The sequence below is a fragment of the Hypomesus transpacificus genome, chromosome 2 (assembly GCF_021917145.1).
Source record: "Hypomesus transpacificus isolate Combined female chromosome 2, fHypTra1, whole genome shotgun sequence".
NCBI classification, from domain to species: Eukaryota; Metazoa; Chordata; class Actinopteri; order Osmeriformes; family Osmeridae; genus Hypomesus; species Hypomesus transpacificus.
In genome coordinates, this window is record NC_061061.1 from 12696932 (window position 1) to 12724278 (window position 27347).

At 49.1% G+C, this 27347-nt stretch overlaps 3 protein-coding genes across 5 annotated transcripts; 2 read left to right on the top strand and 1 right to left on the bottom strand.

Moving 5' to 3' along the window:
• Window positions 1-6215: 6215 nt before the first annotated feature.
• Window positions 6216-7426, top strand: uts2r3 (urotensin-2 receptor 3). The gene is made up of 2 exons (XM_047033659.1): window positions 6216-6490; window positions 6599-7426. Exons 1-2 carry the CDS (start codon window positions 6236-6238, stop codon window positions 7424-7426), a joined length of 1083 nt encoding a protein of 360 aa, XP_046889615.1. The 5' UTR covers window positions 6216-6235.
• Window positions 7427-15731: 8305 nt separating this feature from the next.
• Window positions 15732-22764, top strand: khdc4 (KH domain containing 4, pre-mRNA splicing factor). Of its 3 annotated transcripts, none has more exons than XR_006957263.1 (14): window positions 15732-15884; window positions 16331-16508; window positions 16886-17014; window positions 17233-17312; window positions 17635-17687; window positions 17997-18172; window positions 18299-18510; window positions 18684-18744; window positions 18884-18941; window positions 19100-19329; window positions 19525-19668; window positions 20094-20175; window positions 20280-20365; window positions 21874-21886. XR_006957263.1 is itself a non-coding variant. In XM_047037111.1 (14 exons), the coding sequence occupies exons 1-14, from the start codon at window positions 15856-15858 to the stop codon at window positions 22116-22118; spliced, it is 1791 nt and encodes a 596-aa protein (XP_046893067.1). In that variant the 5' UTR covers window positions 15732-15855; the 3' UTR covers window positions 22119-22764. The 3 variants fall into 3 exon arrangements, 2 of the variants coding, with proteins under 2 accessions (XP_046893067.1, XP_046893076.1); XM_047037111.1 differs by having other exon boundaries at window positions 20066-20175; window positions 21874-22764; XM_047037120.1 differs by lacking the exon at window positions 21874-21886 and having other exon boundaries at window positions 20280-20372.
• On the bottom strand, window positions 22687-27295 carry ndufv1 (NADH:ubiquinone oxidoreductase core subunit V1). The gene is made up of 11 exons (XM_047037137.1): window positions 27139-27295; window positions 26808-26918; window positions 26648-26730; window positions 26372-26542; window positions 25373-25556; window positions 25080-25269; window positions 24769-24981; window positions 24517-24683; window positions 23858-23939; window positions 23624-23769; window positions 22687-23082 (listed from the first exon to the last, which is right to left on the bottom strand). The coding sequence occupies exons 2-11, from the start codon at window positions 26916-26918 to the stop codon at window positions 22987-22989; spliced, it is 1443 nt and encodes a 480-aa protein (XP_046893093.1). The 5' UTR covers window positions 27139-27295; the 3' UTR covers window positions 22687-22986.
• Window positions 27296-27347: the final 52 nt, after the last annotated feature.

Consider the following 27347-nt stretch of genomic DNA (forward strand, 5'->3'; position numbering starts at 1 on the left):
AGTCAGCCTCGTCTCGTGGTAAATTATCTGTGACCTTTTCTTTTTGTCTGTTTACAAAGCAATAAATAATCAAATAATAATCAAGTTACGACTGGACGTGTAAACTGGAATTAACGATTACTGCGGGTCAAATATCTTCGGATGTATTTTTGTAGCTGCTCTAACTAGGCTCGTCTTTTAAGCTTGCACAAGCGTGAGGACAAAAAAATCTAATTATAATTGATCAATGGAAAAATGTTAACCGATGTGTGGAGAGTGCAACCGAGAGACATATGACTAGAAAGAGAAAGATATTGAGTCAATATATCCATACGACATGCAATAGTCTGTGTTGTAAATACAAAGATGTTACTGTCTGGAATGTTTTGAGGGTTGACATTCTCGAACTATTCTGACACTCCCTTCTGACAGATTAAGTGGGCATTGTGACAGTCACCTCACACAAGTTGTAGGCCTACCCTAACCGACATGCTATTTTGCTGAAAATACTGAGGAAAATTACGTGTCTAAGGTGCCATTTTATTTACTACTTTTGAAGTCTGATTCACTCTGCAAGCCTTTATTTGTCGTTGAGGAGAAAAGGGAAGCTGACGTTGGCTATATTCACCACCAGGTGGCAGTGGTGACCTGTATTAGGATCCATGGAGACTTCGCTGCGTTTTATATCGGTTGTCAGCCACATTCCCGAAAGGGAAACGTAGGCCTACTGACAACACCCCGGCACTGCTGGCAGCACAGCAGCACTTCATTGATTAAAAGTTCCAGGTTGGCTTGGCTGACGGCCACCCCCCTAGTTAACAAGGTTTTAATCAGAGAGCAGCAAACGACAAAGCCAGCACTGCCGTCCAAGAGCTGAAATGTTACACCTGGCTGGCTGATTACTAATGGGCAAATAAACTACCCAATGCAGAGTGTATACCTGTACGACGATTTCATTCAGACTTTTGCGTCAACGGTATTTCCATGACACCGTTTTTAAGGGGGCTTGAACTTAGTCTTTGACTTAATGGAGCTACAAACACCATGATTGAATATCCTGTTATGACATTGCTATAACAAGTATTTAATATGAAGGAGGATGAAATAAGGTCTACCGGTCGGTTCGCCTCGGAGTAGGAGAGCCGTTAGCGAGGTAGGCCCTGGCTGCGGTGATAGGATTCCGTGGAGGCTCGCGAAATCTCTTCTGATTTCTGCAGATGGTGCAGATTCAGTCGAACCGGTAACAGTTTCCAGATTTTTTAACACAGTCCAATTTCAGTGTCCAAGGATTCATAAGGAGACCGTGTTGTGGTTCAACGTCTGGGTTAGGAGGCGGATAATCGAAGACCAGAAAGTGTCGACCTTTTTCCTTTATTTCTGAGGAAAACAATACCACTCCTATACCTTGTATTGCTGTATTCTACTGCGGGCACGCATGAGGGAGAACTTCTAGGTCTATAATTAAAGTCACATTGTTCATTCATCTATATAGTAAGAAATAAACTCATGGTTATTATTCAGTGGGCCTAGGTAATGTGGGATTTCATGTGGGCAAAGGATGTAATGTTAAATAAGGGTATTCATTCAGACAATATATGGGCTTGGAGGGGGATCCTGTCGTTTTGTGTCAAACTTCCAACCTAAACAAGTGATGGCCAGGGCAATACCCCTGTTCTAAATCAGTACTATAAAAGGGAACTGAGACTGCATTATATTGGCGCATTAGAGAAAGTGACGCGGGTTGTTTGGACTGTAAACACAAGACTGTGCTCAAGAATCAATAACTCATAGCAAGCTGCTAATCAGCCGGACGCGAAAACTGTTTGTCACTCGCAGGAAAACGTCCGCCCCTTTAATCAAGGCTACGGGAAGAAGAGAGTACCGGTGGGCAATTTGTCCGTCAGTTGGTCAAGAAATTGAAGAAAATAATTAACATAATGAATGAAGAGAGCAAGGACGTGGAGGGGCAGGTTAGGGAGCTGTTAGTGATTATGTTGTGAGTTAATTTAATGCATGTCACCAATAAAGAGAAAAGACTGATGACTTGGTGTCATAGAAAACACGAGTAGGCACATCATGAATATGGCTTCAACAACCTCAAACCATGCAGTCAATCTTGAGCTCCTTTGGTCAGTGACTAAAACACAGCTTTCAAGAGACAGCGTATTCCCTGCCAATGATGAATGATCACATTGCAGTTTGGGAGAGATGAATATTTGAATATTTTGTCATACATCCGTTTTCTGTCACTAAATAAAGTGTCTGCATTCATATAGGCAACACAGACAGGGTCTATTGGATAAATAACAGTTCTTTATCTTGGGAAATAGACATGGAGTGCTTCTGTGGTCTCCAGTTCACGAAATATCAGACGACTGAAGGACACATGCATAACAAATCACATGAGCTTGTCCGCTATCACTCCCCTCCTTCTTCTCCTTTCCCTGTCTGAGTCTCTTCAACCCCAGTTCAAATTCGTAAACTGTAACATAGACTTCACCCCTGCCTCCCCTCTTTTTCCGTTTCCTTGTATGCCTGCCCAGGGCCGGCCCTGTGCCTGCCTGTCCGTTTGTCTGTCTCTCTCAGTGACCCAGGAGCGCCCTTCATCTCAAGTTCTCTCTCCTCTTTTAGTTGTCCCGTGTAATTCATCCATCTGTCTGTCTGTTTATGTGCCTGTGTACCCCTTCATCCTCCCCCTGCCCCCCCTGCCCCCCCTACCCCCCCCCCTCTCCCATCCTCCTATTTTGGCATGCCCGTGCCAGGTATTTGTTCAAATTCCTCACACCCTGCAGAGATAGGTATGTTCCCCCAGCCCTCTCTCCCTCCCTCCCCTCTTTACTGCCTGTCCCTGTCAGTCTGGAAGACCCAGGAGCACGTGACTGGGCAGGCCACAGCACCCTGAAGCAACACAGGCACAAGCTGACCACATCACTACTGATGAATCAGTAGGAACCAGGCCTTAAACATGGACCTGGCATCCCTTAAGTTGTGGGTTCCATTCCTGCATAGCAGATGTGGCCAGACCTAACTCACTGTTACTGTGATTGCTGAAACGACCCATCGGCATAGCAACTCTTTGTGGGTCTCCCACTAACATGGAAAAATGTTGTCCAAAGAGGTTTATTAAACTGACGCAATTGATCTTCAATAACTCATTCTGTACATCCCATCACCATGTAAACCAGAGAGAGAGAGAGGGAAGGTCAGTAGATGTGGTATTGACGTTGGGTCGAAGTTGTAGGGCCAACGTTAGTAATTGCAACGCTCCACGAAATGACAGCAAATAACGTCTCGCTGGCGTGTCAGCCCGTCTGTCCAACTATCGCTCCTTCCCGCTGGTCTGACTGGGTACGTGAGTCACTCCCACAGTCTTACTGGAAGCAGCCGCTATGCTCTGCCTACAGGAACTGGTGCAAGCGTGATAGATTCGGTCCCAATCAAGCGGATTGACTACATGATTACAGAAACATATGGGTGAAAATTCCACCAGAAAGCCCACATCCAACTGTATGGGTCTTTGTTTTACTGGAAGAGGTCTTGAACCAACTTCAGTAGATTGTTATTATTATCATTTAACATAAATGAATCTCAACCATAAAGTCATTTTCTTGAACAGTTTACATCTTACACTGCATTGTGATTTGTTTGTCTTCACCCCTCCAATGATTTTGAGTCATTTCAAAGAAATTATAATTTTATCCCGAACGAATTCCCCCCCGCTTGGTATCACAAACCACAACATCCAGCAGTGCAGTCCTATCATGATAAATGAGAGGTTTTCATCATAAGACCTTTGGGTAATATATCACACTCCCTGCTCTCCAACTTTGACTAGGTTATGGGGAGCAGGGACCATTTATGGTCAAATCTTTTTCGTTTTGAGTGAAACTTTTCCAGTAAATTTATATAGACCTGGACCAAGATCAACAAGTATTGAATTGATTACTGTATATCTTAATCCATCCAAGATCCAACATGGTACTTGCTTGTTCATACACTGATCATTCAAACTTTAACTTACGGCAAAGACCTCACGGAGCAGATCATTTTGAAAACGCACAATATCTGATCGGAAATATTTATCAAAGCAATGTATAGGAGGACAACTGCTGTGCCCTTCCAATGATAAATTCTGCTTTAAGTGTAAATATAGGCCTACTTTTGACATAAGACATCGAAATAGACACAATTAGATGTTTATTACAACATCTAATGTTTTAAGATTGAAGAAGGCAACTTCAAAGAATGACATTTATTAGAAACGAAAGAGGTTAACAAAGAAAACAAATCTAGTGAAATCAAAAAGATCTCAGCACACAATATCCAATTCCACAGACGAGCGAAGGAAACCCCCTCCCCTTTCTCTCTTCACCAGACAAGTATCCTCGACCCTCCTCTCCCGCTGTTCCGTAGACACATCAGAGACACGAGCGACCAGAAGAGAAGCACGGCGGGAGGAACAGAAGAGATCTGCTGAAGTTTGTGTATCATCCAACAGGCTTGTCGCACACGCTAACCTGCTGCTTCTGTGAAATGCGACTGAAAGAGCCGAGGAAATAAGACATTTTTCGTGGCCGAGCAATACTCAATATATTTAATGATTTTCAACTCGGAAAAATGTTTCGCCACGTGAACATTTCATGGATTATCATCTATTACTACACCTGGAATTAGCATTTTCTAAGGTAAAGAGACACCCTTTTAAATTAATTACATGAACCTGGCATGTTTCATGATAGGCTATGGAAGGGACCCATCTAAAAGGCTCATGAATATCACATTTTAACTAAACTAACCTGCTTGTCAAAATTGCCGTAATGTCTGTCAAAATTTAGGACGGCCTTTTTGGCTATTTATGTAATTAAATGAAACAATTAAATATAGTAGGCAATAAGCAACCATACACCATATAGGCTACATTAAAAGTTACATTTTGATTACAAATAGCAAAGACAAAATAGCTATTATTCTCAGTGGAAAATATGGTTTTATAATTTGTGGGCAAATATTTTAGGTTCAATGACAAAACACGAATTTTGATGTCCTACTTAACCTAACGCTTCGGAGAAACCAACAGAGGGGCCAACGAATTAAAAACAAAAATGCCATTGATATAACAACAGTAGTAATGGAATAACCGTGTGTAAGAGATATAGCCTAGCACATTTGTAATTTAAAGAGACACGTTTAACCCGACGGGGCGCGTGCCACAACGGGGGTTCTGCTGCCCGTCTACAGTTCAACAGTAGCTCTTAACCTTGGCACCGGGCGGGTCACCATGTGTCATGTATTCTAACGTTTCTTCTGCACGCCACAATTTTAACTCCTGTGTCCGCTTTGATGTCTCCGGCAGATTAAATTACTACAACCCGTCATCATGACAACTAAACTTCAAGATGGGACGAATCTAAGATAAAAGGCTCTAGCTGTGAAAAGTCTCACTCGTGTTGAATGGGTTTGCCTATAGGCCTATTGATTCTCGTTGAGAATTCCTAAAAAAGATTCCTAGAAATGAAGGTCTGCCTCTTTTTTCACTTTTTCAAAGGCTGTGAACTGCATCAGCAAGAGCAGTCTGTGGAATTTCATAAACCAGTGAGGAATATGTTCTGTTGCTTTAGAAATGTGGTGACAGCGTGATGCTCGAGTCTTCACATTCTCGTGACCCGGTGCGCACGAGTGTGCGAGTACATAAATCTAGACAGCCCAAATAAGAGTCAACGTTCATGTCACCTAAACTTAAGGCACAAAACCGTGTTTGTAGACTATAGTTCGTTCAAACTTTTTTGCCGCCATGAAATTGCTGCCCTACCGCGAGACCTTAACACGAGGAAACCTTCTCTGTTTTGAGACCTTTGTCAGGTTCAGCCGTTCCGAAAATCCAATTATGACTGATGTCACTGTAGGCAGCAGATGAATAACTGCGTTGATGACTATTTAACATTATTAAAGCTTAGGCCTACTCCCTTTAACAATGAACAGTTTCAGAGATAAGTCTGCAGCTCCAGTCATTAGACCTATATATTCTCTGCACCTCTGCTAATCAACTGAGCTGAATGCAGGCTTTAAGAATTATGGACATGAATATTCACGATTTGACCCTTCCCTTTCTCCCCACCATATTTCTTCCTTTCTTCCTCTCTCTCCAAACTCCCTACCATATTTAGCCTGCCTAATCAATTCAGACAAATACTTTGTCTTTTGGACATTCACGCAAGTCCCCACAGCTTGAGAAACACCTCCGACCTGACATAATAACATGGAAACGACGGCCTCTCCACCTCCAAGTCCCTCTCCATACACCTTCGCCTTCCTCCTCAACGCCTCAGTCCCCTCCTCTTCCCCGTCCATCTCTCCGTCTCCCAGCCTGGCCTCCACCGCTCTGTTCTGCTCCCTCCTGTCCCTGCTCTCCCTCCTGGGCATCGCAGGAAACCTGTACACCCTGGGTCTCCTCCTCCGACGCAGGACTGGAAGGAGGAGACGCACAGCGGCAGTTCCAGCCTGCTGTCTGGCAGTCAGACTCCCGTTACCCTCCTGTCTGTTCAGCTCCTCCTCCCCTTCCCTATCTCCTTCCTCCTCTCCCACCTCCTCGTCCTCCTCCTCCTCGTCCCTCCACCTGCAGGTGCTGAGCCTAGCCTTGGCTGACCTCCTCTACCTCTTCACGACTCCCTTCATCGTGTACGACAGCCTGGCGTCCGACTGGGCGTTCGGGGAGCCCGGCTGTCGCCTCCTCCTGAGCCTGGACCTGCTCACCATGCACGCCTCCATCTTCACCCTCACCGCCATGAGCCTGGACCGCTACCGGGCCGTGGCCCATCCCCTGCACACCTCCTCGTCCAACTCGTCAGGCCTGCTGCGTGTGGGCCTGGCCTGGGGCCTGGCAGTGGCCCTCAGCCTGCCCATGATGATCACCCTGCACCTGGAGGACGGAGAGAACCAGGAGGGCCAGCTGTGCGTGCCGGCTTGGGACGAGCAGAGCTCCAAAGCTTATCTCACCGTGCTGTTTTGTACCAGTATCCTGGGCCCCGGGCTGGCCATCGGGGCTCTGTATGCGACTCTGGGCCGGCTCTACTGGGTGTCCCAGACCAAGCCTGCCTGGGCTAGCGGGAGTACGGCCCACCCTCCCCGAGCGCCCAGGCCCAAGGTCCTGCTGCTTATCCTGGGGATCGTTCTGGCCTTCTGGGCCTGTTTCCTCCCCTTCTGGATCTGGCAGCTGCTCCCTCTCTACCAGCCGGACATCTTGCGGACGATCCCGGTGGGAACCCAGGTGACGGTGAACCGCATCCTGACGGGGCTGACCTACGGGAATTCGTGCGTCAACCCGTTCTTCTACACGCTGCTCACCGGTAAACGCAGACGGAACCGACAGACGCAGAACTCAGCCAATCAACTCTGCCGCAAGCAGAACTCAGCCAATCAGATCTGCCGCAAGAGTAGCCCGCTACAGTAGAGAGCGTGTTTGTGTGCACGCGTGTAACAGCTACTTCAGTTTGAGTGTGCATGTGTGTGTTGGATCGTCTTTTTCACAAAGGCAGTGTGTGTGTGTGTGTGCTGGAACACAAAGGACAGTTTGCTAGTTGTTGAGTTGTTCCTTGGCCAGGGCACAGTTTGGAATTGGTTGACACTGACCAGCCCAGTGATAGCACTTTATACTCATGTTTGTGATGGGACCATATTTCCTGTTAAGAAATTGGAAATGGATTTGCTTTATTGGACTTCTGAGTGGAAGGACATCCTCTCCAAAATAATTTGTGTGCCTCGTGTTAATAACAGACCAGCAACAGTTATCCTAATAGGACTATCAAGCCACTGGTAATGAAGTACTGACCAACATTAGTTTGGGTCTTACTTTTCATCAATTCAAAATAACATTTAAGTTACCTCACTGAATGTACAGAGTTTGAAATGAAATTCGTATCAGACTTTGGACACTGGGTAAATGAGGAGAATCTTGACTAGTTTAACAACAGGGGAGCCAAGTTTGTATGTTATTTTAGAATTTAGGGGCTTAAGCATATACAAGCATTCAGCTTTCTCTATTACAGTTTGGAATATCATCAAAGAAAATGTTTGCTTTTAAACAGAAACTGGTCATCTCTGGTTGGAACATGTTTATGATATTTTGCAGAAAGCTGTTTGTTGACACAATAAATAATGAAGGGGTCGAGTAGTCCTCACATTGGCCCCCCAAAGCTTTAAACAACAGACGTTTTTATTATCACTACCTGCATGTTGAGTTCTGGGATTGATTTAGTTATGAACTATGCAGTGTTCTGCATGGCCTCAATGACAAAGCTGTTTATACCTCGTTTGATGTGTATAATATTACATAATATAAATATATATATATACACATAACCTTGAATAAAGACGTTTTTTTTCTACTTGAGTGTGTGAAGAGCTCTTTCCTCCCATGTGGGAGGAGGTTCCTTCAGATCTCTGAGGAGAACACAGTGGAACTGAACATGGTGATTACAAACACAGGTGTTTGAGAGAGAGAGCGAGAGAGAGAGAGAGAGAGACAGAGAGAGACAGACAGACAGAGAGGCGGCCATGGAGGAAAGAGAGAGAGAGAGAGGGAGCCGGCCATGGAGGATCGGAGAGAGCGATACCAGAGGAAGAGAAGAAGAAAAAACCTGATGCAGATAAAAGGAGAGAGGACTAGAAAGAACAGAACAGAGCAACCTTTTCAAAGAAAGTGCAGAGTGAAAAATCCAACAGTTTGCGTTGCATACTTATATTAGTGTGTCTGTGTCAGCATGTCTGTGCTTCAGCACAGGTATTCCCCAGCCGTCTGTCTGTGTCTCAGTCTGTGTCTCGGTCTGGCTCAAAGGCTGTACTGTACTGTATCAAGGACCCTGCTGGTCTCTGACGCAGAGGAGCAAATATTGTTGTTTGACAGAGAGGAGCGAAGTTGACTTGTGGGGACGGCGGGGAGAGGGTGGCCGTTTGGTTTCGAGGGGGGCTAAGGGGGGAGGGGGGTTTCGGTCAGAAATGAGGCAGAGGTGGAAGGTGCATAAAGGAAAACAATGAAAATCAGGGCGATAGGATTTAGAATAATGGAGAACCTGCAGAGAAAGCTGTGCTGTGTGGGACTTTCCTGGGGGCACCCTGGTGGGTAGAGTCGTACCATATGGGCTGAGGCCTTACTGAAGGGTCCCAGGTTCAAATCTGGCCTGGGCCATTTCCTGAAGGTCATCCTTTCCTGCGTAACTATCCTGATCTAATACAGCAGTGAACTGCCCTAACAACAAAATACTTAAGAGTATTTCTGTGCCAGATTGCTGCTGGCTGTGTCTGCCGTCACATTTGTCAGCATTGAGGAGACAAACATTTGTTCCTCCAATCCACATCTCCTCTTACATAAAGTCAAGTTATTGTATGAGTCAATGTCAAAGGGTAAAAGGCCCAGGTGAGATATTCCATTTCTGATTAACATTTCTCTCTGTCTAGTAAGATCACATAACGGGGGTTATAAACATGATCATGTTTATAGCTGCAGAGTATTATCACGGACTGCACGCACCAATATCCAAGGGACATTAAAGGTTCTGTAAATCATGGCGTTACCTCAAGAGAATGTCCACCACAAAAATACAAATAAATCACAAAATCTCATAGTGGTGGTAAGAGGTGGACACCCAGGAGAGGAACACCAACTGGGCCATCGGACGGACAATAGGCTATTTCTGTCCTGGGCGTAGGTAGACTTCTCCTACTGCAGACAAGAGGCCCGTGTACCAGAGGCAGGCAAGCCCTTTCTACCCACCCAGCCTCTGAACCTGCAGCCTTTACACCACGGCTCCATGTGTTTCCATTTACCTGGGCTACCTCGGAGCGTAACGTTCCCAGTAGTTACTACCCGGCGCTCTGGGCGGCCACACAGCAGGGGGTGCCTCTGCTGTTTGGGTTGATGCAACGGCCATTCTCCCCTCAGACACGTCCACACACACACTCAGTCAGTCAACTGTGCGTTCTGCGGCAGCGAGCAGGGAACATTTGCAGACAAGGGCCAGGCATCGAGCTAGCTGAGATAGAACAAACATCTGTGTGCCGCAGAAAGTGACGGTTGTCTTGGTGGTTTGGTGTGTTTTGGAGCCGTAGCCCATACCAAAATGACAGAAGACGGAGGGCTGAACTTATGTAAAGATGCAGCTCATCCAAAAAAGACATTTTGCAGCAGTGGGAATATTAAAAGCGGTGGCAGTTAAGTTTCGTGTGTTGGCCGCTTCCACGCCGGACAGGGCTGGGGGCGAGGACGTGTCAGTATATTCTAATACTCCATACATCAAATGATTAAGTTCTCCCTCAGGTCTGCTGGGGTGACTGAGTGTTTGATAAACTTCAAACACGTTGTGTTTGTCCAACCCAACCAAACCGGTGGAAAATATTGTCTCAGTCGACAGGCTGGCCAATCCATAAACTGTGCGTTTGTGTTGGTAGTTAACAGCGCCGGCAGAGTTGCTCCAACCATAACGTCTGTCCTCCTGCTCTACAGAAACCTTTCGCCCTGAGATGGACGCTGTCTTCCTCGTCTCCTCTCGTCCACAGGGAGGGCGAGAAGACAAATATTTTCTTTCGGTAGCGTCGCTCTCTGTTACCTGAGCGTTTCATAAATCCAGCACAAGACCGTTTCCTGGAACCTCTGAGTGTCTTTCCATCCAACTGCCCCCCCCCCCCCCCCTCCCTTCACCCTCTAGAACCTCCTCTCGACCAGTGTTTGTGGCTGAAGCAGGTGCCCCTCCCCTGGGCAGGCTCCTCAGGAAAGGCCCCTGCTGTGCAGACGAGACTAGGCCGCAGCCCGGGCCAAGTTCAAGCTGTGAGGTGTATGAGAGGCTCCCTTTCTCTCCAGACATCCACAAAAAAAAAAGATTCCTCTTGTACTCCTCCTCTTTCACTCCAAAATTCAATCTTCCCATCTGTTTTCCCTCTCTCAATCACTCTCTCTTCCTCTCATCTTCTCGTTTTTGCTTTGCCCTCTGTCCTTTCTCTCCCCATTTGACATCGTATTGGTTTGATCAAAAAAGACAAAGCCGTTCTGGTCACAAAAGATCTTTACTAACTCCAAGACATTACTAACCCAAACCCTATACTAACATTACTAACCCTAACCCTAGCGTTACTAACCCTAACCCAAGATGAGAGTATCATCACACAAGTCCAGGAGAGACTCTGTGGCGCCGTTAACATGAAGGCCAAAACATCTCACACATCGTTACTTATATCACTGTTTAATACCGCGACCACAGAATCAAAGGCTCTTTCTGAGGTCAACACAACCCACAAACATGGAGAACACGGTGCAAAGAAAACATGCTCAAAATCCCCCACTCCTAATCGCTGGATTGACAGCAAACATTCAAATCTGGCAACAGACAGTGTGTCTTTGTTCACCTCATGGCACCCCCGACATGAGGCTCCGTCCTCCCCGCCACATCCCCTATCTTCACACCTCCGTGTCAGCCGCCAGGATCAGGCAAGTCCTAGGCTTTTGAGCCTTGAAGGCCGGAGGTTACATAAACCTACATACGCACTGCAGTTCACACATGGGCTCTTACTAGAGAAGACAGTAAATATGCCATGTCTGCATTGCCCTCTCCCCCTCCCTCCCTCCCTCTCCCCCCCCCCTCCCTCTCACCCCCCTCCCTCCCTCCCTCCCTCCCTCCCTCCCTCCCTCCCTCCCTCCCTCCCTCCCTCCCTCCCTCCCTCCCTCTCTCCCTCCCTCCCTCCCTCCCTCCCTCCCTCCCTCCCTCCCTCCCCCCCCCTCTCTCCCTCCCTCCCTCCCCCCCTCTCACCCTCCCTCCCCCTCCCTCCCCCCCTCCCCCTCCCTCTCTCCCTCCCTCCCTCCCCCCCCCTCACCCTCCCTCCCTCCCTCCTTCCCCCCTCCCCCCCTCTCACCCTCCCTCCCTCCCTCCCCCCTCCCTCCTTCTTTCCACGCTTCCATGCGTCGCACCTTCTCAGCACACTGACCGTAAACAAGCATCCCCGTCAAGTTAGGTGTCAAGGCTCCCCTGACCCTTGTGACAACTTAGGTCATGTGATCTACAGAGGAGCTCGTCTAAAAGAAGGTAACCACAAATTCTTCTAGACCTCAAATGAACATGAACCCATCTGCATCAATTCCGTACCAACACACAACTTTATAAATCATTTCATGACTGGAAGAGCTTGAAAGTCCCTTCTAGCTGAGTGATCAATTTATTTCAAAGTCAACTTGATGCTAAGAATAGCAATGTAGTGCCGCCTGGTGGTTTAAAACAAAATCCCTTTGCCCAAAGGTGTATAAGATGAAGCCCACAGCAGGAAGCAGATGGACTGAGCCTCACATGCTAGCACCGCCTCGCCCCCTATCCTGGCTGCTGTGTTGCTCTGGGCTCTCCGCCCTGCCTCTCTTCCTCGTGTCTCCAGCGACGGAGCCTCCACACTGTGAGATCCAACAAGCACAACAGAGAGTTCAGAGAGGTCAGCGATCGAGGCTGCTCACTCCTGCTCGAGGCTGCAACTTACGTCTGGCTCCATAACGCCTGAATAGAAACGTCAGCGGGGCCACAGAGATGATGAGCAAGCTCCCGAAGCAGATGATGAGATAAAGCGTAAGTTCTGTGGAGCAAGAGGTCAGAGACTCGTCTGACAACACGCTCCAGGACACAACACGGCAAACAACTCTCAGCCCACCAGGCAGAGCACAGCTAAAAGCAAACCTGAGGGAACATTTCTCTTTAGGACTAGGTGTTTCCCTCTCTACGTACATCAACTAACGAGATACCGGCAGTGGTGACTGACTGTTTACTCACTGTCCAGGCTGATCTGTATGTCTGGGCTCCTCTGTCTGACCTTGCCTACTCTGGCAACACAGCTGTAGCTGCCTACATGGCCGGTTTGGATCCTGTCGATGGAGTACATCGTCATGTCGGACTCCTGGCCAACAGGCCGACCATTCTGCAGGAAGGAGAACATGACAACCATCGGCAGCCAGTCGTCGTGCCCATGGTACGGGTCGTTAACTACGGCCTTGCAGGTGAGGTTTAGTGCCCCACCCTCTTTGACCACGCGGGACGGAGACGCCACGAGAGTCACGGAGGTGAAGAGTTCTGGGGAGCAGACCCATCAAAGGAATGAAAGAGTTATTCCTCCTGAGCACAAAAGCACAACGTATTCCTGGTTGCTGTCCATCGTGATGTCATGCCCTCACCGATGACACTCACGTCGACTGGCTCACTGTACTCAGTGTAGTTGACAGGCTTTCCCCTGCCTGCCCGGCACCAGTACTGGCCTGTGTGTGTGAGTGCGGTCCTCCATAGGGTGTACACCGCACTGCTTTCCCCTCCAGCACAGTCCTGTACCTGCGCCACGCACACACACACATCCACACAGGTACCTGTAACCTTCATATTCATGCAAATGCGATTCTTTATATGCCTTATGGTAATTAACCTGTGTTTAATTCAAAAGAGGATTTATTTTGTGGTCAAAATCATTGGTCTGAAATCCATATCATTCTTAAGGAATGTCAATCATGCATGTTACTTTTATAAACCAGAAGTGCCAAGTCTACAGCAGACACCTCCCTGTTCCTGTAGGACTGACCTGGACAGGTGTCCCTGTCCCTCAGGCAGACACCTCCCTGTCCCTCAGGCAGACACCTCCCTGTCCCTCAGGCAGACACCTCCCTGTCCCTCAGGCAGACACCTCCCTGTCCCTCAGGCAGACACCTCCCTGTCCCTCAGGCAGACACCTCCCTGTCCCTCAGGCAGACACCTCCCTGTCCCTCAGGCAGACACCTCCCTGTCCCTTTAGGACTGACCTGGACAGGTGTTGTCTCCTGCCTGTCTTTGTACCAGAACAAAGTCCAGCCCGGGTGGCCAGGTAACTGACACGTCAGGGTGACCGTGTCCCGAGCGTACACCTGGCCGTCAGACGGCTCCACCGTCAGGGTAGGCCTCACGTCACTCTCTGTCAACACCAACACAAGACAAATCTCAACTACTGAACTAAGAACAGCAAATGATATCAACGACTTACTGCGACTGTGAGTGCTTTCCAACACGCCTAACTGTCAGACATGATAGGACCAATTTCTCATTCGGAGTGAGGATTTATTTTTTAATTATCGGGGTTGTGGCGTAGTCTGGGTTTTCTAGTCAGTTGGAGATCACCAGTACCTCAGGCACCGTGAATGTGAGAGTCCAAGGAGGCAGGTATGGGAGGCAATTCTAGTCTGCTAAGGTGCACCCCCCACCCTCCCCCAGCGTTCTCACCTTCCACAGTAACCAGCACCTCTCCGCTATACCTCCATGCACCTGTGTGGCCAGTAACTGTACACCTGTACCTGTCTGAGTGGCTCTTAGTAACCCTGTTCATTAGGAGGACCTGGAAGCCTATGGCCACAGATTCTGTTTCTCTATTAGGCCTTTTTCACTGCATATTCTTAGCCCAGGGCTATTCATGATAAGGCCCCAGGACCAGAGGACCACTGCTGGGTTTGGCCTGGGACTGATGGTGGGAAAACATGCAGTTATCACTGGTTGTAGCTAGTTGGCATGGATAGCTATTAAATACTCTCTGAAGTCATTAAGTCTCATGAGTTTCTCTCACCTGAACTTGGCCATGAGAGAACTTGTGAGACCAACAGACCTACAGCTAGGAGATGAACAAACAATTACCAGTACAGCATTTTATGGCACAGTATGCACATTTTAGTTCATTTAAGCCAAGCCTAGCCAAATATCAAATCGCACTTAATTACATAATTTGAATTAAAATCAAGCTACATTGCGGCCTTTACTTACAAAGCACAGTCATCAATGGCATGTCCATGTTTTTCATCAGGGGTCTAATGGCCTATAACAATCACAGTCATTATAACCCAAGCAGAGCTGACCAGGCTACGCCATAGATTTATGTCTGCGTCTATGTATGTCTATGGGCTACGCTGCCCATTTGCGCAGCGGTTTGCGCGTGATTGCCATGATGCTGGAGCAGTATCACATTCAAACAATGCGACATTTACTTCACCACACACGCTGCACGTGCATAGACATTGTGATGATAAAAATGACAAATGAGAGATCTTACCTGTTGATTCAGCCACAATGCAGAACGAGACACAGACACCAGAATTCACGTGGTCCTTTCTAGAGGCATTTAAAGTTTGAACCGACATCGTGGACGCTATGTATCACCTCTGAGAATTCCCCTGGGTGGCAGGGAGGCGAAAGATGCAGGTTCCGCGCCCAGGTGGCAGGCTTCACGTGAGGTCTCAGACGGTTGCTACAACTTTGTAATTAATTGGTGCGTGTTGCAGATGCTCTCGCAGAGGCATTAACATTGGTGTTGAGCACCCCTCAGCGCCAATTTACGGTACTACAGGTCATAGTACTCCTTGGCTGCCGGTATAACGAGATAACCATCAATTTTTACATCAATATCATAGGCTACAGAGATTGGTGGATGCAAATTCAAAATGACTCACGCAAATACAACTCACTTTGACAAACGTGCTAACGGGCTAGGGATACCAACTAGTAGTTTCAGGGCAAATATAACTTTTCAAAAAGTGAAATTTTCTTCCACATGCATTTTCAAACTTGTTGAAATATCCTCCATAGATTTGATCATCATTAAATGGAAATAAATATGCACTGACTATGGACTTGAGAGATAACCTTTTGATGAATGCACTAATCAATACAAAGGATGCAAAAGTATTCACAACACGGTCCCCTTTTCCTGCCACAAACCCGGAAACGGAAATAACACAATGTCAAGCAAAATATTCCACAACACCAGTCTGATCGAGCTTTTTTTCGGTTGACGGGTGGAGTTTCCAGAGCATTTACTTCCAATATAACCTACTAACTAACTATAAATAGGATATTGATGTCATTTGGTGGCACACAAAACGGCGGGTGAGTGATAAAATGCTGTCTTACGAATGCAACTGATAAAGATAAGGTGGTGTGTAACACTAGCTTGCAGCTGCAGCAGCGCATATAACGCTAGCTAATGGCGGAGTGTTGTTGTAATAACATTGGTTAACGCTAGCTACCCATTTACTGCAACACTACTAATGTAGGCTATCTAGTCAAATCTATTTGTTCAAGTGATGTCAATGCTAAGTGTAACCTTATTTCTGATATCGCTTACCTACCACACCTCCCGTAACAAGCTAGACTAGCTATTAAGTTGATAAAATAGTTCGATAGTAGCTAGCTACTACTAGTAGCTAACTTAGGCTAGCTACTCGATTCAAGTCTAACGTTACCAGCCATCATTTATATGCAACCTAGATGTGGTTTTAGCTCAGTGTAACGACAACGAGTGATAAAGTCCCCTATGTTTTCTCTTTTCCAAGTCGCCGTAGTAAATGGGACCAGCCCGGGCCGGGTTCAGGGGGGATGGGAGAAGCGGAGGCAGCACCTACCGGGGCTCTGGATGCTGCCGCTGCGGTGGCTGCAAAGATCAACGCCATGCTGGTGGCCAAGGGGAAACTGAAGCCTTCTCAGATCGGAAGCTCTGGTCCTCCTGACAAGGTAAGACCTCGAGTCACAACATCGATGGTCTTAACATCGTAGCTCTTACCTCCTATGCATAAACAACACCTATGATTGGTAGAATTGTCTTGTCCTGTGATGGGTGCTGTGAGGCTGTTAAACAAAAGCCATATCTTTCCTCCGACAATTGCCTCTTCTAATCCTATGCTGTAACCCATCCACTTCTCTCCCATCAATCTCCATCTCTCTCCATCTCTCCCTCCCTCTCTCCATCTCTCTCCATCTCTCCCTCCCTCTCTCCATCTCTCTCCATCTCTCCCTCCCTCTCTCCATCTCTCTCCATCTCTCCCTCCCTCTCTCCATCTCTCTCCATCTCTCCCTCCCTCTCTCCATCTCTCTCTCTCTCCACCCTTCAGGTTGTAGGGATGGGGAAGCCTCAGATGGCCATGAAAGCAAAGGATGATTTGGTGGTGGCCGAGGTGGAGATCAACGATGTGCCTCTCACCTGCAGAAACCTGCTGACCCGAGGGCAGACACAGGATGAGGTCTGTCCTCCAAATATCATTCATCTAATTTAAATAACTTAAGACGAGATAACATTGCTGTTATACATTGCTGTTATATATTGCTGTTATATATTGCTTCTTTTTCTTTTTTTTAAACCGTTCTTCATTCAGCGATGTAAAGACAAAAACTGTATTTTCTAATTCTAAAGTGTGTGTAACTCTGTATTTGTACGTTCTGTGACCGCTGACGTGTGCAGATCAGCAGAGTGAGCGGTGCTGCTGTCTCCACCAGGGGGCGCTACATGGCTTCTGAAGAGAAGGGCAAAGCATTACCAGGGTGAGTATCTCCTCAGTCAGACAATCACCATTGATCACAGGGACAACTCGCCCTCCACTGGCCTTTCAGAAGCATCAAGCTATTACAGATCACCCAGAAATACAGCAGATATTGGTTGGTAGATGACAGCCTGTGTAGTGTAGGTATCGTGTGTGTGTGCAGGTGTATGAGTGACAGCCTGTGTATGTGTGCGGTGTGTTACTTTGATCTAAACAGCGGATACTGTAGTGTATGTATCCAAGACATATGTCCTTCAGGACAGTAAAGCCTGTCTGATCTGTGACGGTGTTGTGACGGTGGTGTCCTCTCTGCTTCTCCACAGGGACCGGCCTCTCTACCTGCATGTCCAGGGCCAGACCAGGGAGCTGGTGGACAGTCAGTAGCTCCTCTCCTTTGTCCTCTAGCTATTGTTGTTCCACGTTCTTAGTGTGGGATCATGTGACACTGTTGTGGGTGTGTGTGTTCACGCAGTAGAAGAACACTAGTGTCCTCTGAGATGCAGCTTGTTGTGCGGCGGCGAACATGTAGACAAACATTCAAACGCATCAAAGTAACAACAACAATATCATCAAATGCAGACATCATAGATATCAATAAAAAAAAAAACAATAATAGTATTAGAATGTACGTGGTGTTTATAGACCTCTGTAACCAGGGTGACGTGTGGTGTTCTCCCCTTCCCAGGAGCGGTGAACAGGATCAAGGAGATCATCACCAACGGTGTGGTGAAGGCTGCCACGGCAACCTCCACCGCCCTGTCCTCCTCCTACAGCCCCGCCACCGTCATCTACCACCACCAGAACCCCCCGCCCCCATCACTGCCCCCCATGAGCCACCACAAGCCTCACTTCCAGTCTGGGGTGAGAGCATCAGCACGGCTAACCCTGAGGAAATCCTCCACTCTGCCAGCAACGCCTCTGGGATACATTTGATTTGACTTTTTAAGAACGTTTTGGGTCTGTTTCTTTCTCCACCCCTCCCTGCAGATGCACTATGTGCAGGACAAGCTGTTTGTGGGTCTGGAGCACGCCATCCAGGGCTTCACGGTGAAGGACAGGGTGGAGGGCCCCTGCTGTTCTTACCTGCAGCACATCCAGATGGAGACTGGAGCCAAAGTGTTCTTGCGGGGCCGGGGCTCTGGCTGCCTGGAGCCTGCCTCTGGAAGAGAGGCCTTCGAACCCATGTACATCTATATCAGGTGAGCACTTGGCTTTTGAAAAAGTGCAGGGATTTGAACTCATGGGGAGACTAGATGCTTAAGACTGTGTCGGGTCAGTTTTAGAAAAAAATATGTGGTTGGAGGCTATACCAGGATATGTGGATATGATGTATACCTCAATCCTGTCTGTCTCTCCTCCTGCCTCCAACCAGTCATCCCAAACCGGAGGGTCTTGCAGCAGCCAAGATCTTGTGTGAAAACCTCCTGCAGACAGTAAGTATCTGTCATCATGCATTTTCAAAGGGTTTCTCACTAGAACCTGCCTCAAAGATAAAACAATAAACAACCTAATTCCTCCACTCTCTTTCCCTCTTCCTCTGTCTGTCTGTCCGCCCCCCCCCCCCCTCTCCAGGTCCATGCAGAATACTCCCGCTTCCTAAACCAGATGAGTTCCATGATGCCTACTCAAGGTACAGCGCCAACGCTGTGTCTCCTACCTGCCCTCCATATTCTCCTAATTCAGAGTGCACCTAGGGTGGTGGGCACAGTACAAGTGAAGGATTCTCTCTGATGCTGGATGTACCCTGACATGTGCTTCCTTCCTTCCTCTCCCCCCCCCCCCCCCCAGGCTTCATCCAGCCGCCGGTGGTGAACGGGATGCCCCCCCAGCCCCAGTACTACCCCCCTGCTGGGTTCCAACCAGGCTACCCTATGCCTGTGCCTCCCCCACAACCCCAGCCCCAACCTGTCCCGCCCCCCTACACTGTCCCCCCTCCCATACCCCCTGGTGCCCCCACTGGTGTCCCTCCTCTAGGTTCTCAGTACTCCCTCCCCCCCACCCCGGTCTCCATGCCTCAGGTAAGGCTGGAATACTGCAGTCCCTGAAGGGAGGAACTTGTGTGTGTGTGTGTTTCTATGTTCCATGACGCGCTCCTCTCTCTCTCTCTCTCCCTCTCTCTCTCTCTCTGTCTCTCTCTCTCTCTCTCTGTCTCTCTCTCTGTCTCTCTCTCTCTGTCTGTCTCTGTCTCTCTCTGTCTCTCTCTCTCTCTTCAGGCTCTTCCTCCAGCTCCCTTCCCCCCAGCTGCTGCTACTCTGCCTAAAGCCCCGCCTCCAGTCCTCTCAGCCAATCAACCGCAGAAGAGACGATTCACAGAAGAGATCCCAGACGAGGCAGACAGCGGCCTGCTGGGATACCAGGTGACCACCTCTCTCTCTTTTACCCCCCCCCCCCCCCCCCCCTTTCCATATATTGAATATTTTCGTAGGTAATATTTATACTACTTGTTTGTTGGAACTACCTAATCCCATTTCCCCACCAGTTTGCATACCTAACTTGATGGTTTTGCATGTATTAGACATGTCTAAAACAAAAGTATGAGCCTCGTATCTCGCTTGTCAAAGTACAATGTGGGGAAAACAGAAAAGTAGGTGTTTCCACATCTTCACAAACACGGCATGTCTTTCTGTGGCATCGTATGGCAGACCACATTGTTTCTACAGTTACAAAGTCTCCTTACACATCTATTTATAGCAGGTGAGGCCTGACATAGGAAAGGTTGTGTGCTAATATGCCTGTGTGTTTTTCTGCTCATAGCATGGACCCATTCATATGACTAATTTAGGTGCAGGCTTCACCGTGGCCACCCCAGAGGCCTCAGGACCCCCGCCCCAGAGTTCCTCCAGCCCGCCGAGGGAGAGGGACAGGTACGGGCCGACTCCTGACGGGGGAACGGAGGTCACTTCCTCCGCCCCTCTGTGAGAGCTGTGTCTGGTGACGTCTGATCTGACCTCTGTCTGTCGCTCCACAGTAGGCAGCTAATGCCCCCACCCATGCCCATGAACGGAGGAGTGCGACCCGCGGCGGAGGAGAGGAGGCTGCAGCACGGCCCCCTGGGTAAGGGCTTCACCCCCGGGACACCTCTGACCCCAGCCCAGGTCCACTCACCCCCCCCGCCCAATCCTCTCTGGCATGGGACGATGTCTTTGTCCAATGACCAACCCTCCAGCCCCCCTCACCCTCCAGCCCCTCACCCTCCAGCCCCTCACCCTCCAGCCCCCTTCACCCTCCAGCCCCCCTCACCCTCCAGCCCTCTCTCACCCTCACCCTCCAGCCCCCCTCACCCTCCAGCCCCCCTCACCCTCCAGCCCCTCTAGCCCCCCTCACCCTCCAGCCCCTCACCCTCCAGCCCCCCTCACCCTCCAGCCCCCCTCACCCTCCAGCCCCCCTCACCCTCCAGCCCCTCACCCTCCAGCCCCCCTCACCCTCCAGCCCCCCTCACCCTCCAGCCCCTTACCCTCCAGCCCCTCACCCTCCAGCCCCTCACCCTCCAGCCCCCACCTCCCCTCTGTCTACCTACCCCCCGGTCAGGCAGCACACTGCCCTCTCCTGCCCTCTCCTGCCCTCTGTCCCCCCTGCCCCCGTGTAGGATGTGAGATAGAGGGGGAGCTGGCCCATGGATCCACAGTCTGATCATGAGCAGGGCTCAGCAGAGGCTGTCTGGTCCGTAGCCACAGCTTCTAAATGTCTTCCACATCAAACGTCACAGTCTTCTCATCCCATGTAAAAAAAACTAAACAAAAAAAACGCATTTGCATGCAGAATGGCATGTTATCTTCACATGATGCGACCGTGAACACCAGTACAGCTGCAGGAGGAATGGATCTCTCGCTTGCGATAACTGACAGTTAGGTTTTCCAACGCTCTGAACAGACTGCCCTCTTAACCGTGGGCACAACTGCAGATCTCACAGAGTTGTAAAGGTGTGAGCGTTAGAGCTTAAAGGCAAGACATTTCCTTTCTCAGTTCAGATGTGTCAAGGCTCAGGGTTGTTTTGGGGGTCGGACTGCCCCCCGCCCCCCCCCCCCCCCTTCCCTCTCTGATGACGTCATCAGACTGGAGTGTCTGTTTGGCCAAGCTGCCTCTCACTAACAAGACTCTCTCTTTCTTGTGTTTTCTCTCCTTCTCTGTGTTTTTCTTCTCTTTCATGTGTCTCTTGGGGGATACTGGATGCTGATTGGTGGGTGGGGCACGGCTGTTCTCTGGACCCGGCTCCTGATTGGATGGTCCATCCGCCACCTCTCCCCACCGACCAATGGCTGCCGCTGACCCATGCCCCTCCTTCACTCCTTTAATTAACTCACTGCTGCTGCCAAAACAATGCTGTCCATTAACTGTTTATCTCTCCCTGGAAACGTGTTATTGACTATTGATTATTGACGGTCATTCTTTGAAACGTGTGCTGGTTGCTGTGCTCTCTCCTGTCTGTCTGTCTGTCTGTCTGTGGTTGTCTTTTTTCCTTGTCTCTCCCGAATCTCCCCCTCCCCCTCTCTCTGTCCCCCTCCCCCCCCCCCCTCTCTCTGCTCCTCCCCCTCTCTCTGCCCCTCCCCCTCCCCTCTTTGCAGAGCCCTCAGTGAAGCGCATGAAGGCGGGTCTCGTGGCGTACGCTGGTGACTCATCCGACGAAGAGGAGGATCACTCCACCCCCAAACACTCGGGGGCAGGTAACCCTGGGGGGCCCCCTCCCCCCGTCTCCCCAGGCTGGACGCTGGGGTACCGGTGCCCCCCTCCTCCTCCCCCACGGGCCAAAACACAGCAGCAGCAGCAACATCAGCAGCCGCCACACATGCCATTCTGGATGGCTCCCTGAGACTGGAGTTCATGTTCTCCCCCACCATAAAGCCCCCCCTGACCCCCCCGCCCCCCTGACCCCCCGCCCCCTGCTGTGGATGCAAGATCAAACAAGCTCCGCCCCCTACTACGCCTTGCCAAACTGTAGCTGCTCCAATTGGACGGTCTCTTTTTCTAATGAAGTGGATTGACTTTGATACCGTTGTCTTGTGCTCAGCAGTGAAGAGGTGTGTTGTGAATGACTTGTACAGACTCTTTATAAAGAGGAAAGACTGAGAAACAGTGAAGCATGTCAGTGTTTGGGATGTCTGCATATGGTTTGGGTTTAAGTGTGCGAAGATGTAAGGTGCCCTAGGTGTGTACAAGCTACTAAGTGGACGCTCATTGTGAATCATTTCAGTATGTGTCTCCCTTCAGATTTACTATCTTAACAAATAGCTGCTGTTAAGGACATGTACACCACGTTAAACAGATAGGGTCATAGTTTCCACACTTTTTCTGTCTTCATCTCTCCACCTTAATTTTTCTTTTCAGAACGAGACTTGCCCTCTATTGTCCCCTTGTAGCACAGATCTTACCAATAGGCCTTTTTGGCTTGTCTGTACGACGACCGACTCGGAACTATTCTCAATGCTTTTGTGAAATAAACATTATTTATTACCGTGTGAGAGTTTCTGTCTTCTAAAAATGTCATGAGACGACACCAAGACAGGGTGATGGAACATTATACAGTGGCGAATGAATGATTGAACACTGTACATTAGCATAATTAACTATATTAACTATACACTAATAAGCAAGGTTGGCTTGCGCATAACCCAGGGTTGTATGAACTGGAGGACATGCAGTTACAGGAAGTTAGTATGTTGACATCCAAGCGGTCAGTCTCAGATCATCTCTATCTCCGGTTCTCTGGGAGGGTTCCGTCTGTTGTGCTCAGCGATGCGGTTCTCCATGACTGGACGGAAGTGACGGATTAGACCCTGGGTGTCAGGAACACAAGAGAGGTGGAAGTCCAAAAATCAAATGTCAGTGTATCACCATCTTTACAGCAACCTTTTGTTCTCTGGTCTAGGGTTAGTACAGTGTTGTGTAGTACAGTTTTGTGGTCAGCGGGGTCAGATGGCTGAGCGGTTAGGGAATCGGACTGCCCATTAGAAGATTGACGGTTTGATTCCAGGCCGTGCCAAATGACAGGTGTCCCTGGGCAAGGCACTTCACCCTACTTGCCTTGGGGGGAATGTCCCCGTACTTACTGTAAGTCGCTCTGGATAAGAGCGTCTGCTAAATGACTACATGTGAATGTGGTCTAGTACAGTGTTGGGGTCTAGTCCAGTCTAGTGTTGGGGTGTAGTACAGTCTAGTACAGTCTAGTGTTGTGGTCTAGTCCAGTCTAGTGTTGGGGTGTAGTCCAGTCCAGTGTTGGGGTGTAGTCTAGTGTTGGGGTGTAGTCCAGTGTTGGGGTGTAGTCCAGTCTAGTCCAGTGTTGGGATGTAGTCCAGTCTAGTCCAGTGTTGGTCCCACCTGTACAGGCCAGGCTGCTCCGTCCCCCAGAGCACAGATGGTGTGCCCCTCGATCTGCTTGCTAAGCTCCCAGATCATATCGATCTCTGACGCAGCCGCATCACCGCTCACAAACCGCCACATCATCCTATCCATCCAGTCTACACCTGCACAGGAGACAAGCTCGCTCAGCGGGACAGATAAGCATTCTCTGTGGACACACTCAACTGAAACAGAGAGCCTGCAGTTCCCTACCTTCCCTGCAGGGGGTGCACTGTCCACAACTCTCATGCTTGTAGAACTCCACCAAGCGGGCGATGGCTCTGATCACATCCGTCTGCATGGAACACAACATGTACGTCTTCACGTGTCTGTCTGTGTTTGTATACCATGATAGAGAAAGTGTTAGATAATGCCTATAGTATTGGCATTACTAAGACATATACGGGGAATACTTCCAGGGGCGGACTAGGGAAAAAAGTGGCCCGGGAGTTATACTGTCAGACCGGCCCACTCAATACACGGCGCGTTGTCCACTCAATGCATCGCACATATCGACCAGTCATTGGCCTACTTGGAAAAACACCCATACACTTAACATTATTTTGGATGATTACAAAGAAATGACGTCATATATGTTTCGTTTCTTAGGTTGAAATTCCGAAGAAAAAATAGGCACCATGAGTGTGAATACAGATCGCGAGGAGGAGACGTATCAATCTCAGTCAGTGATTGGAGCCTACTAAAGGTCTTAGAGCAAAATACGTTATCAAGCTGTGTAATACGGAATAGCATGAGATGCTAGCGATGTCAGAGGGAAGGCCGGTTAGTGACGGCAGCAGTGGGCCGGTATTTTGGATCATCCCAACCCCGGTCTCCCCGATGGCCAGTCCCCCCTTAAATACTTCTCTCACAGATTTATCCATGACGATGATGGCCGCAGTGCCGAGAGCCGTTTCTGCTCGAACCAGGTCGTCAAAGTCCATCAGGACGTCTTCACACACGGAGCGTGGGATGATGGGGGTGGACGACCCTCCAGGGATCACTCCTAACAAGTTGTCCCATCCTCCCCTCACTCCTCCTGGACCCGTTAAAAGCAAAAGAGGGGTTTGAGACACCAATTCAGTTAGTGAAAAGGTAGAAACTATGCTCACACACACACACACCTGCATGTCTCTCTATGAGTTCCTTTAGAGGGATAGACATTTCCTCCTCCACGGTGCAGGGTGTGTTCACGTGACCAGAGATGTTAAACAGTTTGGTCCCTGAGTTTCTCTCCCTTCCGAAGCTGGCAAACCACTCTCCACCTCGACGACAGATAGCCGGCGCCACGGCCACCGTCTCCACATTAGCAACTGTCGTCGGGCATCCGAACACACCTTGATGTTGTAGAAAATACATAATAGTTGTTAGTTATCAAACACATGGCGAGAGAGGAAGGAGTTAAAGGTCAAAAGGTCATGGGTCGTGACCTCACCGATGTCAGCAGGGAAAGGAGGCTTAAGGCGGGGCTTCCCCTGCTTGCCCTCCAGGGACTCGATGAGGGCCGTCTCCTCCCCACAGATGTAGGCCCCCGCACCCCTCATCACAAACACGTCAAAGTCATACCCCGAGCCACACGCGTTCCTGCCGATGAGTCCCGCCTTGTAAGCCTCGTTAATTGCCACCTGGAGAACAGCACATTGACATGTACACACACGAGGAGGGCGTTGCGTACGACACTTATCCCTCCATTAACTCATCAGCTGCCGTTGAGGCGGTGAGTTTCACCTGCAGGTTGGACGACTCGTTGTAGAACTCTCCTCTGATGTAGATGTAGGCAGCACGGGCTCCCATGGCGCTGCCGGCCACCAGGCAGCCCTCCAGCAGCTTGTGGGGGTCGTGACGCATGATCTCCCTGTCCTTACAGGTCCCTGGCTCCCCTTCATCTGCATTCACCACCAGGTACTTGGGCCTGAGACACAAGACGGAGCAGGACACTGAGGAAACAGACCACTGGATATTCTCCTGATGGACATGTGACACATGGCCACGCCCTCTCCTGATGGACATGTGACACATGGCCACGCCCTCTCCCGATGGACATGTGACACATGGCCACGCCCCCCGTCGGACGTACATTTGGCCCAACGTTATTACGTTGTTCTGTTGTTGTTGTTGTTACTCTGTTATTGTGTTTCTATTACACTTTTTTGATGCTGTTGTTAATCTGTCATTATATTGTTATTACATTGTGTTGTTACTGCACTGTTTTTACACTGTTGTCCCACTGTTATTACACTATCATTACACTGCGATTACACTGTTACACAAAAACAGAAAACAAGTTTTAAAGGCGTGTGTGTGGGTGTGTGTGAGTGTGTCTGTGTGTGTCTGTGTGTGTGTATGTGTGTGTGAGTGTGTGAGTGAGTGTGTGTGTGTGTGTGTGTCTGTGTGTGTGAGTGTGTCTGTGTGTGTGTGAGTGTGTGAGTGAGTGTGTGTGTGAGTGTGTGAGTGAGTATGTGTCTGTGTGTGTCTGTGTGTCTGTGTGTCTGTGTGTGTCTGCGTGTGTCTGTGTGTGTCTGTGTGTCTGTGTGTGTGTGTGTCTGTGTGTGTCTGTGTGTGTCTGTGTGTGTCTGTGTGTCTGTGTGTGTCTGTGTGTGTGTGTGTGTCTGTGTGTGTGTGTGTGTGTCTGAGTGTGTGTGTGAGTGTGTGTGTGTGAGTGAGTGTGTCTGTGTGTCTGTGTGTGTGTGAGTGTGTGTGTGAGTGTGTGTGTGTGTGTGTCCTCGCCTGCCATCGCTGGGTTTGTTCATGAAGCTCCACTTCATCCCAGTGGGGAAGCCAGCCCCTCCTCGACCCCTCAGGCCAGACATCTTCACCTCGTTCAGGATCCAGTCGGTCCCCTTCAGCAGGATCTCTTTGGTTTTGTACCAGTCGCCTCGCTGGAGAGCCCCTTTAAGCCTTAACACAAGAGACAGATGTTCTGAGAAGAGCTTTTAACAACCTGTTGATTCTATTTTCATCAAGAAAAAAGGAAATGTTAGGGGTGTTATTCTGTATTTCTACCTCCAGTCATGCCGGCCAAACAAGTTGGTGAATATCCGGTCTTGGTCCCTAAGTGGACCACATGTGGTCTTCTTTGGTGTCTCCTGTCAACACAGGTGGATATGGGGCTGTCAGAAACAGCTCGAGGCATATTTGGAGTTTTGAAGCATCGCGGGCCTACCTGTTGCTTGGCTGCGGTGCTGTAACACAGAGCCAGGCGCGGGGCTCGGCTATCACGCGCTGCCTCAGAATGCCCTCCTGCACATCGCAGCACGCGCCGTAAAGTCAGCATCTAAACACAGCGCATTCACATCATCTGTACGCCTTCATGCTTGATTATTTTCACTGTTTACAATCGGTCACGTAAATTACCCAGTACAGTTTGCAGAAATATCGTCGGATATTAAACATAAAATGCAACAGCAAAACGTAACACCTGAGTTGTACTGAGAGAGGGTTGCTAATGCTAGAAGCTATTTGATGCGTTACGAATACAACTAATCTCCGTTCACCTTTCCAACCTGGTGAAGAAAGATGATGCAGCCAACGGGTCTTTCAGACGCAGGCCTCCAATGTATCACCTAGTAATCGAACAACTAAAGCAAATAGGCTACTTAAACACGTTTCGAACAGTTAGATATAGTTTGTTTGGTTGAGATAACGCAATGGCCTCCGGTAGAATAAACTAATCGGATTATGACGGTCCATGCGCTTGCGAAAA